General features: G+C 44.0%; 2 protein-coding genes across 3 annotated transcripts; one reads left to right on the forward strand and one right to left on the reverse strand.

The window, feature by feature from the left end:
• Positions 1-3,128: 3,128 nt before the first annotated feature.
• On the forward strand, positions 3,129-5,423 carry LOC125535248 (putative F-box protein At4g22165). Of its 2 annotated transcripts, none has more exons than XM_087542861.1 (2): positions 3,129-3,513; positions 3,583-5,423. In XM_087542861.1, the coding sequence occupies exon 2, from the start codon at positions 3,862-3,864 to the stop codon at positions 5,266-5,268; it is 1,407 nt and encodes a 468-aa protein (XP_087398987.1). In that variant the 5' UTR covers positions 3,129-3,513; positions 3,583-3,861; the 3' UTR covers positions 5,269-5,423. The 2 variants fall into 2 exon arrangements, with proteins under 2 accessions (XP_087398987.1, XP_087398988.1); XM_087542862.1 differs by having other exon boundaries at positions 3,589-5,423.
• Positions 5,424-6,136: 713 nt separating this feature from the next.
• On the reverse strand, positions 6,137-7,866 carry LOC125540735 (uncharacterized). The gene is made up of 3 exons (XM_048704310.2): positions 7,115-7,866; positions 6,673-6,819; positions 6,137-6,582 (listed from the first exon to the last, which is right to left on the reverse strand). The coding sequence occupies exons 1-3, from the start codon at positions 7,667-7,669 to the stop codon at positions 6,424-6,426; spliced, it is 861 nt and encodes a 286-aa protein (XP_048560267.2). The 5' UTR covers positions 7,670-7,866; the 3' UTR covers positions 6,137-6,423.
• Between the last annotated feature and the right edge of the window lie 4,583 nt (positions 7,867-12,449).

Here is a 12,449-nt window from a genome sequence, read left to right on the forward strand (position 1 = left end):
CACAGAAGGCTCGTCGTCCATGTGGCAGAAGCCCAATCTGGCCATGAGGACACGTTGCGCGCGTTGCACATAGGATGCTGGTAATCCCTTCGAAACTTTAGCAACTTTGATATATATTAGTGATCAAAGACCATCAAAGTCAATCATACCTTATATTTTAGAAAGGAGGGAGTGCGTGTTATTTTCCTTCCTTCGCCTTAGTGGTTAGGGCAACTCCCATCCTGGCTTCACCACTAAGTCCACGGATTCGTTTTTCCTTTGCCTGCTGCTCCGATGTTCGGTGATCGGAAGAGGAATCCCGATGACTTCACTCTGGCTAGTAAGTTTAAGTTAGTTTTTCTTTTAGTTTCCGTAGGTGCCGCACTCGGACGGATTGCAACGCTTCTTCTTGAGTTTCTCTGTCTTTCGGGCTTTGATCCTCCTTGAGTTAATCCGTCTGGACGTAGTCGATGGAGATTCGGTGTAGATTTCCACCATCTCCTTGAGACGATGAGGTTAGCTAGGGAGGGTATCTGGTCACACTTGTGTGACGATGAGATTTATTTTCATGTTCAACGACGATCGAGATTGAGATCTATTCAAGGATTTAACGACGACGATTATGGCTCCAAGGATTTCGTCCTTAGGGGCACATGCACAAAGATTTCCCGGCTGTTATCGACAAGGTCAAGTTGGCTCTGGTAGGGTATCGGCGACAACAACGCGTGGACGACTCGTTCTGGCACCGGTATTGGTCGTTCAGTGGTCTAAGGACATTGATGTAATTTTTATTATGTTTGAGTTGTTTTATACTTCTGATGAACTTTTATAAATTCGAATCCTTTTCAACAACAAAAAATGTACGTGTTGTTTTACTTTCCCTTTCCGTGCTTGCCACTTTAACTGAAGGTTACAACAGTGATCCTCTAGCTCAAGAAATACTTATGGCTCTCTCAATTGATCCCAACAGCAAACCACCTTTTACACGGCAGGAAGGGGCGCTAAGATACAAAAGCAGGATATATGTGAGAGCTAATACTACTGCTCAGTAACACATTTTAGAAGCTGTGCACTACAGCCACTTACCACAGAATCAAAACAATATTTGCCTGGCCCAACTTAAAAAGTCATTATACAATGCCAGCAAGCTAAGATGGAACAAACCAAGTTACCAGGGCTACTGCAGCCTTTGAAAGTGCCTAAGGAAGCCTGGACTATGATCAATATCGATTTTGTGGAGGGGTTTCCCAAGTGAAATACTTATGACTCTATCTTGGCGGTCATTGACAAGTTCAGTAAACATGGCCATTTTATCCCCCTTAAACATCCCTTTACTGCTCCCCAGATAGCAAAAATATTTGTTGACAACATTTACAAACTGCATTGGTTTCCTAAAGAAATCATTTTTGATAGAGATCAGAGATCCACTGATCACTAGTCATTTTTGGCAGCAGCTATTCAAACTGACAGATACTCAACTAAACATGAGCGGTGTAAGGTATCCAGAAACTGATGGCCGGGCTAAAAGGCTGAATCAGTGCCTTTAAAATTATCTACGGTGTTTTGTTCATGCTTGCCCTCACAAATGGCTTCCTTGACTGCCTTTAGTTGAATTTTTGTACAACACATCTTATCATTCAACACTCAGCACATCTCTATTTGTGGCGATGTATGGTAGACAGTCTCGACAACTTGGCATCACTTCATGGAGTCCCACGCCTTTGACAGAGTTGGATGAATGGATCGAAGCTCTAGCAGACATGAATGTTGTCACTCAACATCAAGTGCAGCAAGCTCAAAAGCACATGAAAGCTCAAGCAGATAAAGTGGAACCACAGTTCTCTGTAGTTGATTCAGTGAACCTATAAAACTGCAGTCGTAAGTTCAGATGACAACTGCTCGATGCAGCAACCGGAAGTTGCTATTCAAATACTTCGGACCATTCCCAATTCTACAGAAAGTGGGTCTGGTGGCTTACAAATTTCAGCTTCCTGAAACTAGGAAGATTCATCCGGTCGTCCATGTCGCATTACTCAAAAAAGTGGTTCCTCCTGCGTCAGAGGTATTTTGGATTTACCTGATGCTTGTGCTAATTCAGACCAGCTGATGCAACCGGAAGCTGTCTTGGGCCGCCGTGTGATCAACCATTCCGAGGGTACTACTGCTTGAGTACTGGTCAAATGAAAAGGGTTATCTGAAGACTGCGCGACGTGGGAAGATCTCAAAGATATACATGACCAAAGATGTTTGTCTGTCCCCGGTTCATATAAAATAAACAACATATTAATTTTCTATACTTAATATCATGCATATATAGGCATTACTAAGTTAATAGCAAATGACAAATAATATGCGTACAAATGAAATGTAAAAAAGAAATACAGTCCATGCATTACTATTTACATTGCATATTAGATAGCATTGTCCTACTTTCTAATCATAATAGATTACAACTCTCTATATGTTTGTAAATGTGGCTACAACATGGATTATAACAATACTGATTATCAAAATACCGTAACATACTGCCTATGCTACTCTCATACCATACTATTATAGCAAAAACTCATCGGTAAAAAGGGAAGGAAGCTCACCATCAGTGGCGGAGCTTCAGCCACTTCTCTGAGCGGGCCAAAACAGGCCTGTTTAGAAAATACCATTGAAATTTCGCTTGCAGGCCCCAGATTCAGTACCAGTCTTCACCGAGTTTCTGCTGGGCTGGGCGGGCCATGGCCTGGTTTGGCCCAGTCATAGCTCCGCCCCTGCTCACCACTGTGGCCACTGCCTTGACCGAAGATGTTGAACTACGATCGCGCAAACTAGCATCGATGACCCAACAATACAAGACCACTGTGCACACCAGCGTGACCTTGCGATATCGTGAAATTATCTCGGTGTCGTGGCCAAACCTGCTACTGAGTACACAAATGTTTTTAGAGAAAACAAATAAATGATTTTTGTGAGAGAAAAATGATTTTTGTGAGACATGAAAAATGATTTTTTTGAGCAAATGCAAAATGTTTTTTTTAACAAATGCAAAATGATTTTTGTGAGATGGGAGAGGGAGGGGGCTATGCACTGCCATGGCTTCGTGGGCTTCGTGGGCCTGACGCCGTTGACGCCTCCGCTCTCAAAAATGGAAAAAATGCGTGGACAGAAAAGAAAAAACCACTCCACCTCACGCCGCTCCACCGTTCCCACTCCGAGCGCCGCCGTCCTGTCGCCACCACCGCCGCTGACGGCGGCGCGAAGCAGAAGCTCACCCCCGCGGCACGAATGGCCGTGTTCCCTCGACCCTGAAGCTACTCCACCTCACGCCGCTCCACCGCTCCCAATCCCAGCGCAGCCGCCTGTCGCCACCACCGCCGCGGCCGGCAGCGCGAATCCAGCTTGCTCCTCCCCGCGGCTCGAATCGCCGTCTCGCTGGCCAAGTTCGGCCCAACAAGATCCCCGTTGCCGTCGGAGGCTGGCCACAGTTCGAAGCCAGCTTGCTCCTCCCCCGGCCGATTAATCCCCTCTGGTCGCCCGCCGCCGGTTAGTGCTCTTCCTTTTGCCCTTTGCTTGCCGGAGAAGAACTCGGAGCGTGACTCGGAATTCCTGCAGGAACAGGCTCGCTCGGAATTCAGCACAAGTCGGAATCTTTGTCGAGTGCCAGTCCGTGTTGTAGCACTAGAAGCGCCCTGGGAATCGGATTCAGTCCATATCCGTATTGTTCTTGGGCTCAGATTTGCTTCTCCTACTGGAATTTGAATCGGCTGGTGATCTATCTGTATATAAGTATCGCCAGGAGCCAGCCTTTCCTCTGCAGAAATTTGCGTTCAACTTACTGAATTTTTTGTCAGTTTGGCCCAAGCTGAAGATATCTGCAGAGACTCTGCTCCAATGGAGTCATGTAGTGTTGCCAGGATAATGAGCTTAGGGAAGCTTGCTATACACAGGACGTATTTGTGCACCCTAATCTTCAGAAATTTGCCAAAGCTGCTAGGCTTCACTCCCAGTTCACTGAAGAAATTCTGCAAAGCTGAACATGTTGAGCTACAACTGACCAAGAAGACTACACTGGGCACACTGCCGGAGCTGCCTCCGGACATCTTGATGGGTATCTTTGCCACCCTTGAGATCCCTGACCTCGTGCGTGCCGGCTCTGTCTGCTCCTCCTGGCGCTCTGCATACACAAGCCTACGGAGCCTTGGGCAGTACAAACTCCAGCAGACGCCATGCCTCCTCTACACTTCCGAATCCGCTGGTGAGAGTGTTGCATGCCTCTACAGCCTCGCGGAGAAGAGGTCGTACAAGTTAACTCTCCCGGAGCCGCCTATACGCACTAGGTGTTTGATCGGGTCCTCACATGGCTGGCTGGTAACTGTAGACGACAGATCTGAGATGCACCTTGTCAATCCCATCACATGTGAACAGATTGCTCTCCCATCAGTGATCACCATCGAGCAGGTGAACCCCATAGTTGATGAGTATGGTGCTCTCCACAAGTATGAATTCTCATGGCACAGTGGAGCCCATGGTGTTTATAGCTCGCCATCAATCTTCGCTCTTGACAAGCTGCGGCATGAACTCCACTATAAAGCATTTGTTTTCCCTGATACATCCACTGGAAGCTACATTGTCGTGCTCATCCATAATCCAATGCGTCAGCTCTCTTTTGCAAGGGTTGGGGATGATAAGTGGACCTGGTTGCCACCTTATGATGACTATAGTGACTGCACTTACAAGGATGGCTTGTTGTCTGCTGCATGCACTTACAAGGGAGAACTTCACACCTTTGATCTTAGTGGCCCTGTGGTCACAAGGAAGACGATTATAAGCACACCCAGGGAGTACGACTGCGAGTACATGTACGTTGTTCAAGCTCCATGGGGTGGTCTGCTACTTATATGGAGGATCTTTGAGGATCATAATGTAGAACCTGAACCTGGGGCATCTGTGTTTTGGAACACTACGCAATATAGGATATATGAATTTGACGCTGCTGGAAGTGAACTTAAGGAAATCAATTGCTTGCGTGACCATGTGTTGTTTCTTGGGCATAATCAATCACTTTGTCTTGGAGCTGAAGAATATCCGTCTCTCAGGGCAAATCATGCCTACTTCACCGATGATAATTCTTTATGGGCATGTGGATTGACGAATAATCACCGTGATATGGGAGTTCTCAACTTGGATGATAACAGCAAGGAGGACCTTGTGTCTCCGCAGCTTTGGTCAAACTTTCCGGCCCCAATGTGGATTACACCTGATCTTCGAAAGATGAACTTGGCTTCAGGGGGAGATTGAAGAAAACAGATCGATGGATTCAATGAAGCAACTAAGATATGGCTAGCCTGTACCTAGTTGGCTCTGAATAAATAGTTTTGAGTTTTATCTGCTTGCATATGTTATAATCTTGTAATTCTCCAAAGTTTAATTGATTTATGTTCTTGTTCTTATCATTTTTCTGTCGTATATCTTCTCCTATGCTCATGTCGTCCTATTGTGGTGTGTTAATGTCCAGGATACCATGTTTCTCAAGTGTAACACTGCTTGGTTTGGTATAACTGCAGGGAATGGTATTTCCTTCCAGTTGTTGTTTATTTCAGAGTGCGCATAATTGCTCTTTCAGTGCACCTGAAGATTTCTGTTGGTAGTTATCACTTGAAGAAATCACAAATATTTCTGTCGGGTTATGTGATTTACTTTGCTGCATGCCTTCTGGCAAAAAAAAGCAAACAAACCATCTATTGTTTTGAAATTAAGATGTTTTCTTCCGTCCACTATTGAGCAGGGCTTTAGCAAGACTGTCCATTTGGAGCTACTCAGACAAGCGACGATACTTGCATTGAGAATTTGAGATATCGGTTCCAATATTTAGACTTGTTGCCTCTGAATAAATGGTTTTGAGTTTCATCTGTTTACATATGTTATAATCATGTCAACGGAAATTTGAAAAAATCAACGGGCGGTATATATATTGATTCTTCGCTATTTCCAATAAGCAGAAGCATTCGTAATGTCTGGGCTGTCAATGTTACACTAGCGTAACGCTGCTGGGTTTGGAATAACAGCAGGGAATTGTCAGGTTATGTGATTTGCCTAGCCGCAAAAAATAGCATGTCTTCTGGCAATAAAAAGCTAACAGATCCATCTATTGTTTTGAAATTAAGAAGATGTTTTGCAAGATCCAGTCATGATCAAACACTTGATCCCAGTCTGTACACACTAGCTTCAATCCGGTTTACTTTAAACCTGAATGAGTAGCAGTCTATTTTACAAATCGCAGCATGCCTAAGAGTTTCTTCATTCTCAGCTATGAATGAATCATCTAAAAAACGAAAAAACAGAGAATTTGCATCACTCTTCAGGTGGGCTTCCTCGTCTCCATCATCACAGCATCATGACAGCAACTAGATTTGCATCACTTGTTAGCCTGACCTTTCTTGTGTACATCAAAGATCAGATGTACCGACGCCACCAGCCTGGAGGGAAATCGTGCACGAAGCGGCTGTGCAGTGCCAAATCACGTCCTGGACGTACTCGAACATGGCAGCCAGCCACGGGGCAACGGACACTCCCTCCCTCTACCCTGTGCAAACGCTGACAGTGCCCGGGCATCTACAAAGAAAATTAAAACTGTAAACGATGTCGGGAACACAAACAGAACAATTGATGGTGTTTACAGCAAGAGGTGTATGAGTTACTGACCTCCCAAGTAGCAACAGTGAAATCACGAGAGCGCTGCATTTCAAAGACGCAAAAGTGACAAATTGTTGAATTAGCCGGACAGCTTCTCCTGCAATAGTCGACAAAAAGATCGACTATGTGCCTGGGCACATCCACCCCATCAACAACCTGAAGAGAGGAGGAAATGAAAGATGGTGATCATCTACAGAAGTTTAAACCTTTCTGAACCTTGACAAAACAATATTTCTGCTACAAAGTTTTCTCTGAACCTGACACAAGAACCCTTCCTACGATGTACCATTCAGGATCTACAAAGTTTTCTCTGAACCTGACACAAGTACCTGACACAAGTTTTCTCTGCTACAATATTCAGAATCTACAAAGTTTTCTCTGAATCAAGTGTTTACTCTGTTTTGTAGATTACCACCGGAGGAGGAGGAGAAGGCTGGGGCGACGGAGTTACCACCGGAGGAGGAGGAGAGGGCTGGGGCGGCGGAGGTAGCGGCGGCGGAGGCAGCGGCAGCGAGGGAGGACGAAGTCGACGCCCACGGGGATCGTAGAAGATAGCTGTGCCATGCGCTGTCGGCCTCGGCGGCGTCCTGGGCTCGCCATCGGCGTCTCCGTACACAGCCTCCTGCTGTCGGGCGCGGGCGACGAGGAGTCGGCGGCCGAGGGCGTGGCCGCTGAGCTCCAGACCGCGCCACAGAAGACGAAGAGGGCGGCCGAGGGCGAGCGCGGCGCGCTGCAGGGCGTGGCCGCCGAGCTCCAGGCCGCGCCACAGGAGACGAAAAGGCCGCAGAAGATGGCGGCCTCCGAGCCCCAGGAGCAGACGAAGTGGTCGGAGGAGATGCCGGCCGCCGAGCGCCACCGCGCGCCGAAGCAGAGCGCGGACGGCGGGGCCTCCGCGCGCCATCCCGCGTCGAACGGCGAAGCGAAGGCGCTCGCGCAGGGGGCGCCCCTCCTCTCCGAGCTGCGCCGCCACGGGGTGCGCCTGGACCCGGCGGGGCCTTCTGGGCATCTCGCCGGCGCCGGGTTTCTTGGCCTGTGCCAAGAAACGCTGTCTCGGGCCAAGAAACGGCTTCTTGTGCCAAGAAAGCTCGAGTTCTTGGCGGCGGGGCCGTCGGGCGGGGGTACGGGGCGAAGAGGGCTGGTGCGCCGCCGACGGTCAGCCGGGTGGGGGTGGACGCGGCGGAGGTGAGCCGGTCAGGCGGGGTATTTTTTCAGAGAGTTTTTCAGAGGGAAGAAGGGACGGCCATGTATATATATGAAGCGCTGGTGTTCTCTGTTCGGTTGCGTTCCGGCCCACGAGGGAGGGATTTGGCCCATGCTCTGCTTTCTCTCTAGTATCTAGAAAAAAACACAATTTCTCAAAAAAAATCTAGAAAAAAACACAGATAATTCTTCCCTTTGCTAATTTCGGTTACTAGAAAATGGCAATGAAAATTTACAGAGAAACAAAAAGTGACCCTGGTTAACCCGGAATCTTGTGTGGTTAAAAGTGGCCCTAATTTCGGTTACTAGAGGACTACCAACTTTTCTTTTCTTAGTTGATTTTCGGATTATGGATCATTAACTTCTCTCACTCGAAAAAAACACATAATTCTTCCTTTTGCTAATTTCAGTTACTAGAAAATGGCAATGAAATTTTTACAGAGAAAAAAATAGTGACTCTATTTAACCCGGAATCTTGGTTAAAATCAAACCTGTAATGCCGCCAGCCGTGGTGGAGAACTATATCGCCGGTGGTCAGAAGAAGGGGACAACCACTATGGGTCACGCTATTTGATAGAGCCGGGAAGCACACACACAACGGTGAGTGAAGCCTTGCCCGAAGATTGTTGATGTCGTCCAGGATACGCAAGATGCCCATGAGGTTGTGGCCGCCATCACCATGGCCCTGCCGGCACCTCGATAGCAGACTATAGGCGGTGAGCCAATGGTCGACTGCCCCAGAGCCATGCCATGTCACTTATGACGTGCTGACAACGGCCCCTGGTGTTGAAGCCAGAGAAATCGACGTTCTTAGATGTGATGACAACGACCCGAGTGTTGATGATGAATGCACTTGTATTCTTAAGATCTAATAGGAGCCGCAGAAAATAGTAACATAATTTGATGTCGTCGTGAAAGGTATTTATGATGCTCATGAGGTTGCGGCCACCGTCATCGAGGCAACAAAGGTGAAGGATCGGAGATTTCAACGAGGGGAGGGGGTCAGGGTTGAATAGACACTAGTAACTTTTCTTTTCTTGGTTGATTTTTGGGATTACAGAATATTGAGTCCTCTGGCTATTAGAAATTGCTCCAAAACTAACACTCAACATTGACCAGCCTCTAGCCGCTCGTTCGGTGGTGAATCTGATTATTGACAGGCCAACCTTGACCAGTCAGTGATGTTGAAGTTGTCAGGGCCTAATGGCACTATCACAATGGGACTTTCCCAAGACAATTTTGTTGAATGCATGGTTTAAAACTTTGACGATTGTTTTTCAGAATTTCGTGAGCGGATTTTTTTTGGGTGAGCGGATTTTTTGCATTTCGTTCCATGTCTTTTGGTAGGCTTAAATAGACATGATAAAATGGTCTTCACACGTCGCCCAGAAACACTGTAGTAGATCATTATCAACCTACTCTATAGGTCTTGAGGACAAACTCCCCGGTTGCGACAAGTGTGGCACATGCAATGCTCCACTTGTCACCACAAGGTGAAGTCAAAGTGACCTTTGTAAGGGGTACCCTTATGTAGTGATTTTGGCGAAAAACGACACGCCACTCGCGTGGCTCAGCCCGACAACTGCTACATGGGCCCGTGCCGCGCACGCGAGTCTCCTTCAGCGAATGAGAGCGAGAATGAGCACCTCCTAGCGAGCGAGCGAAGGTAAGTTTTTTTTCTTCTTTTTACTTTCAATTAATAAAAATTATGACTTTCGAAAAAAATTCAAATTCTAAAAAACAATTCGCGAAGTTTTTGCAATAAAAAGTTAATCAATACGTAAAATTTCATGATTTCGAAAAAATGATCACAAATTCAAAAAAATGATCGCAAATTTTAAAATGATCAATTAAAACCATTTGAGAATTCAAAAAAATTCATCAGTCCAAATATGTTTCTTTATTTTTGTGTGAATTCCTAATATGTTTTTCCTTGGTTTTTTTCGTTTCTTTCTTTAATTTTCTTCTGGTTTTTTAGTTCTATATTTTTCTTTTTCTTTTTATCCGCACATGTCTACATTTTATTACACATTTTACATTTTTTATATACATATTAAAAATTTACACATGTTAGATTTTCCAAATACATGATTAGCCCTTTTTCATACTCATGTTTCTTTTCAAATATTTGTAAAAAAAGTTCAAGTACACAATGAAACATTTTTTGGAATGGTATAATTTTCTAAAACTATGCATTTTTACACTGTATAATTTTTGTTTTGTTAATATCACGAACATATTCTTGAAAACCATGAATATTTTTGAAATGTAACATATTTTTTTAATAGTAATCCCTAGTGATCTAAATGCTCTTATATTTCTTTACAAATGGAGTACAGATTATTTTTTATTATTTACAGGAATATTGTTTTACATAGTAGAAAGAATTTTGAAACAAGTGTACATTTTTTAAATGTTACAGAAATTTTTTATTGAATGATTTCATATTTTTAAAATTGTGCTAACTATTTTTTAAACTATGTTAATATTTTTCATATTCAAAGTAACTTCTTTAAATAAATAGAGCAAATTTCAAAAAGTATTTTTTTTAAATATATGTACTTAGAATGTCTCAAAATATAAACAAATAATTATAAAGAGAAAAGAACGAAGCTGGTGAAATAAGGTCACTGGGCCGGCCACTTAGGGCTCGTAAGGCGAGGCGCACCACTGTCGAGACAAACACGCATCCAACATTCTCTGTTGTTGTTTTCGGGTTTCTCTGTTTCCGTCTATCGTCAGCGAGGTGTTGAAATCATTAACTGAGGAGTACTCTTTCTAAAGATAATTATCATCTCCTTAGGTTGCAACTAGGAATGTTCCTTTTTCGTAGATTTGTTAATTCAAAATGTTTTACCTCTTAAATTATGCGTCCAAATCGTGAACCGTTTCTACCGTTGAATTGAGATCTTCCAAAATAGATCTCATGTTAATAGGTTTCGATGAACGTTTTTCCATGAAAAAAATGGAAGGAAAAAACCGAGCCGGAAGCCTGATTTTCCCCCTCAATTGTTTCCTTTCCGAGTGTGCCTCTCATGGAAGCAAATTTGTGCCTCTCGCGGAAGTGGAAAAATAAATATGTTTTTCCCTCTCGGTGAGGCACAACTATGACTCTGTAGGATCGTAAGTAGGTCTAGGGGTGATTAGACTAATTAACCAAATAAAATCTAGCCTTTTCCCAATTTTAGTTCTTGGCAAAATTTAGCAATTCACACAAATCAAGCAACACCCTACAGATGCAAGTCTAGATAGTAGCCAGCGCAAACTAACAACTTTGCATATGAAACGTAAAGGAGGGATCGGAGAAATCAAACACAATGATGAGACGATGATTTTCGGTGTGGTTCTGATAGATGGTGCTATCATATATCTACGTTGATGCAGACTTCAACCCATGGAGGATAATAGTTGCACGAGTCCAGGGAGGGCTTCATGCACAAAGGATCCACGCAGAAGTAATCTTATCTACGCCATCATGGCTTCCGTCCATGAAGGACTAGCCTCACTCGGGGTAGATCTTCATAGAAGCACTGTAGTAGATAGCGATCAACCTACTCTACATGGATCAGAGATTTCAATAAAGATGAAAGTTGTATACACCCAACTTTTCTTTTCTTAGTTGATTTTTGGGATTACGCAATATTGAGTTCTCTCGCTATTAGAATTTGATCCAAAACTAAACCCTCAACATTTACCGGCCTCTAGCCACCCGTTCGGTGGTGAATTTGATTATTGACGGACCAAACTTGACCAGTCAGTGATGATGAAGTTGTCAGGGCCTAATGGCACTATCACAATGGGACTTTTCCGAGGACAATTTTGTTGAATAGATGGTTTAAAACTTCGACGAATGTTTTTCAGAATATCATGAAACCTCGTTTTTTTTAGGGTGAGCGAATTTTTTGCATTTCGTTCAATGTTATTGGTTAGGCTTAAATATTCATGAAAAAATGGTCCTCAGATTATCAGATCATAGTTATCAGCATGTCGCTCAGATACACTGTAGTAGATCATTGTCAACCTACTCTACAGGTCTTGAGGACAAACTCCCCGGTTGCTACAAGTGTCGCACATGCAATGCACCACAAGATGAAGTCAGAGTGGCCTTTGTAAGGGGTACCCTTATGTAGTGATTTCGGCGAGAAGTGACACGTCACTCGCGTGGCTCAAGTCGACAACTGCTACATGTGCTTGGGTCGTGCACGCGAGTCTCCTCCAGCGTACGAGAGCAAGAGCGAGCACCTCCCAGCGAGCGAGCGTAGCTGAGTTTTTTTTTACTTCTTTTCATTTTCAACTAATAAAAATTATGACTTTAAAAAAATCAAACTTAAAAAAACAATTCATGAAATTTTTGCAATAAAAAAATTAATCAATACCTAAAAGTTCATGATTTTGGAAAAATGATCACAAATTCAAAAAATTATCAATTAAAACCATTTGATAATTCAAAAAAATTCATCAGCCCAAATATGTTTCATAATTAATTCTTTTCGTGAATTCCTAATATGTATGGCCTTGGTTTTTTTCGTTTCTTTATTCAGGTTTTTTAGTTTCTATATTTTTATATATATTTTTTCAGCACATGT

Source organism: Triticum urartu, chromosome 2A (assembly GCF_056163025.1).
Source record: "Triticum urartu cultivar PI428250 chromosome 2A, HENAU_Tu73, whole genome shotgun sequence".
NCBI classification, from domain to species: domain Eukaryota; kingdom Viridiplantae; phylum Streptophyta; class Magnoliopsida; order Poales; family Poaceae; genus Triticum; species Triticum urartu.

Excerpts from the sequence above, each read along its gene's own strand:
- LOC125535248 (XM_087542861.1), top strand. The coding sequence starts at position 3,862 with ATGGAGTCATGTAGTGTTGCCAGGATAATGAGCTTAGGGAAGCTTGCT.
- LOC125540735 (XM_048704310.2), bottom strand. The coding sequence starts at position 7,669 with ATGCCCAGAAGGCCCCGCCGGGTCCAGGCGCACCCCGTGGCGGCGCAG. Across the intron at positions 6,820-7,114 it reads CCTCTCCTCCTCCTCCGGTG|GTTGTTGATGGGGTGGATGT; the intron begins GTAACTCCGTCG and ends TCCTCTCTTCAG. Across the intron at positions 6,583-6,672 it reads TCACTGTTGCTACTTGGGAG|ATGCCCGGGCACTGTCAGCG; the intron begins GTCAGTAACTCA and ends TTTTCTTTGTAG.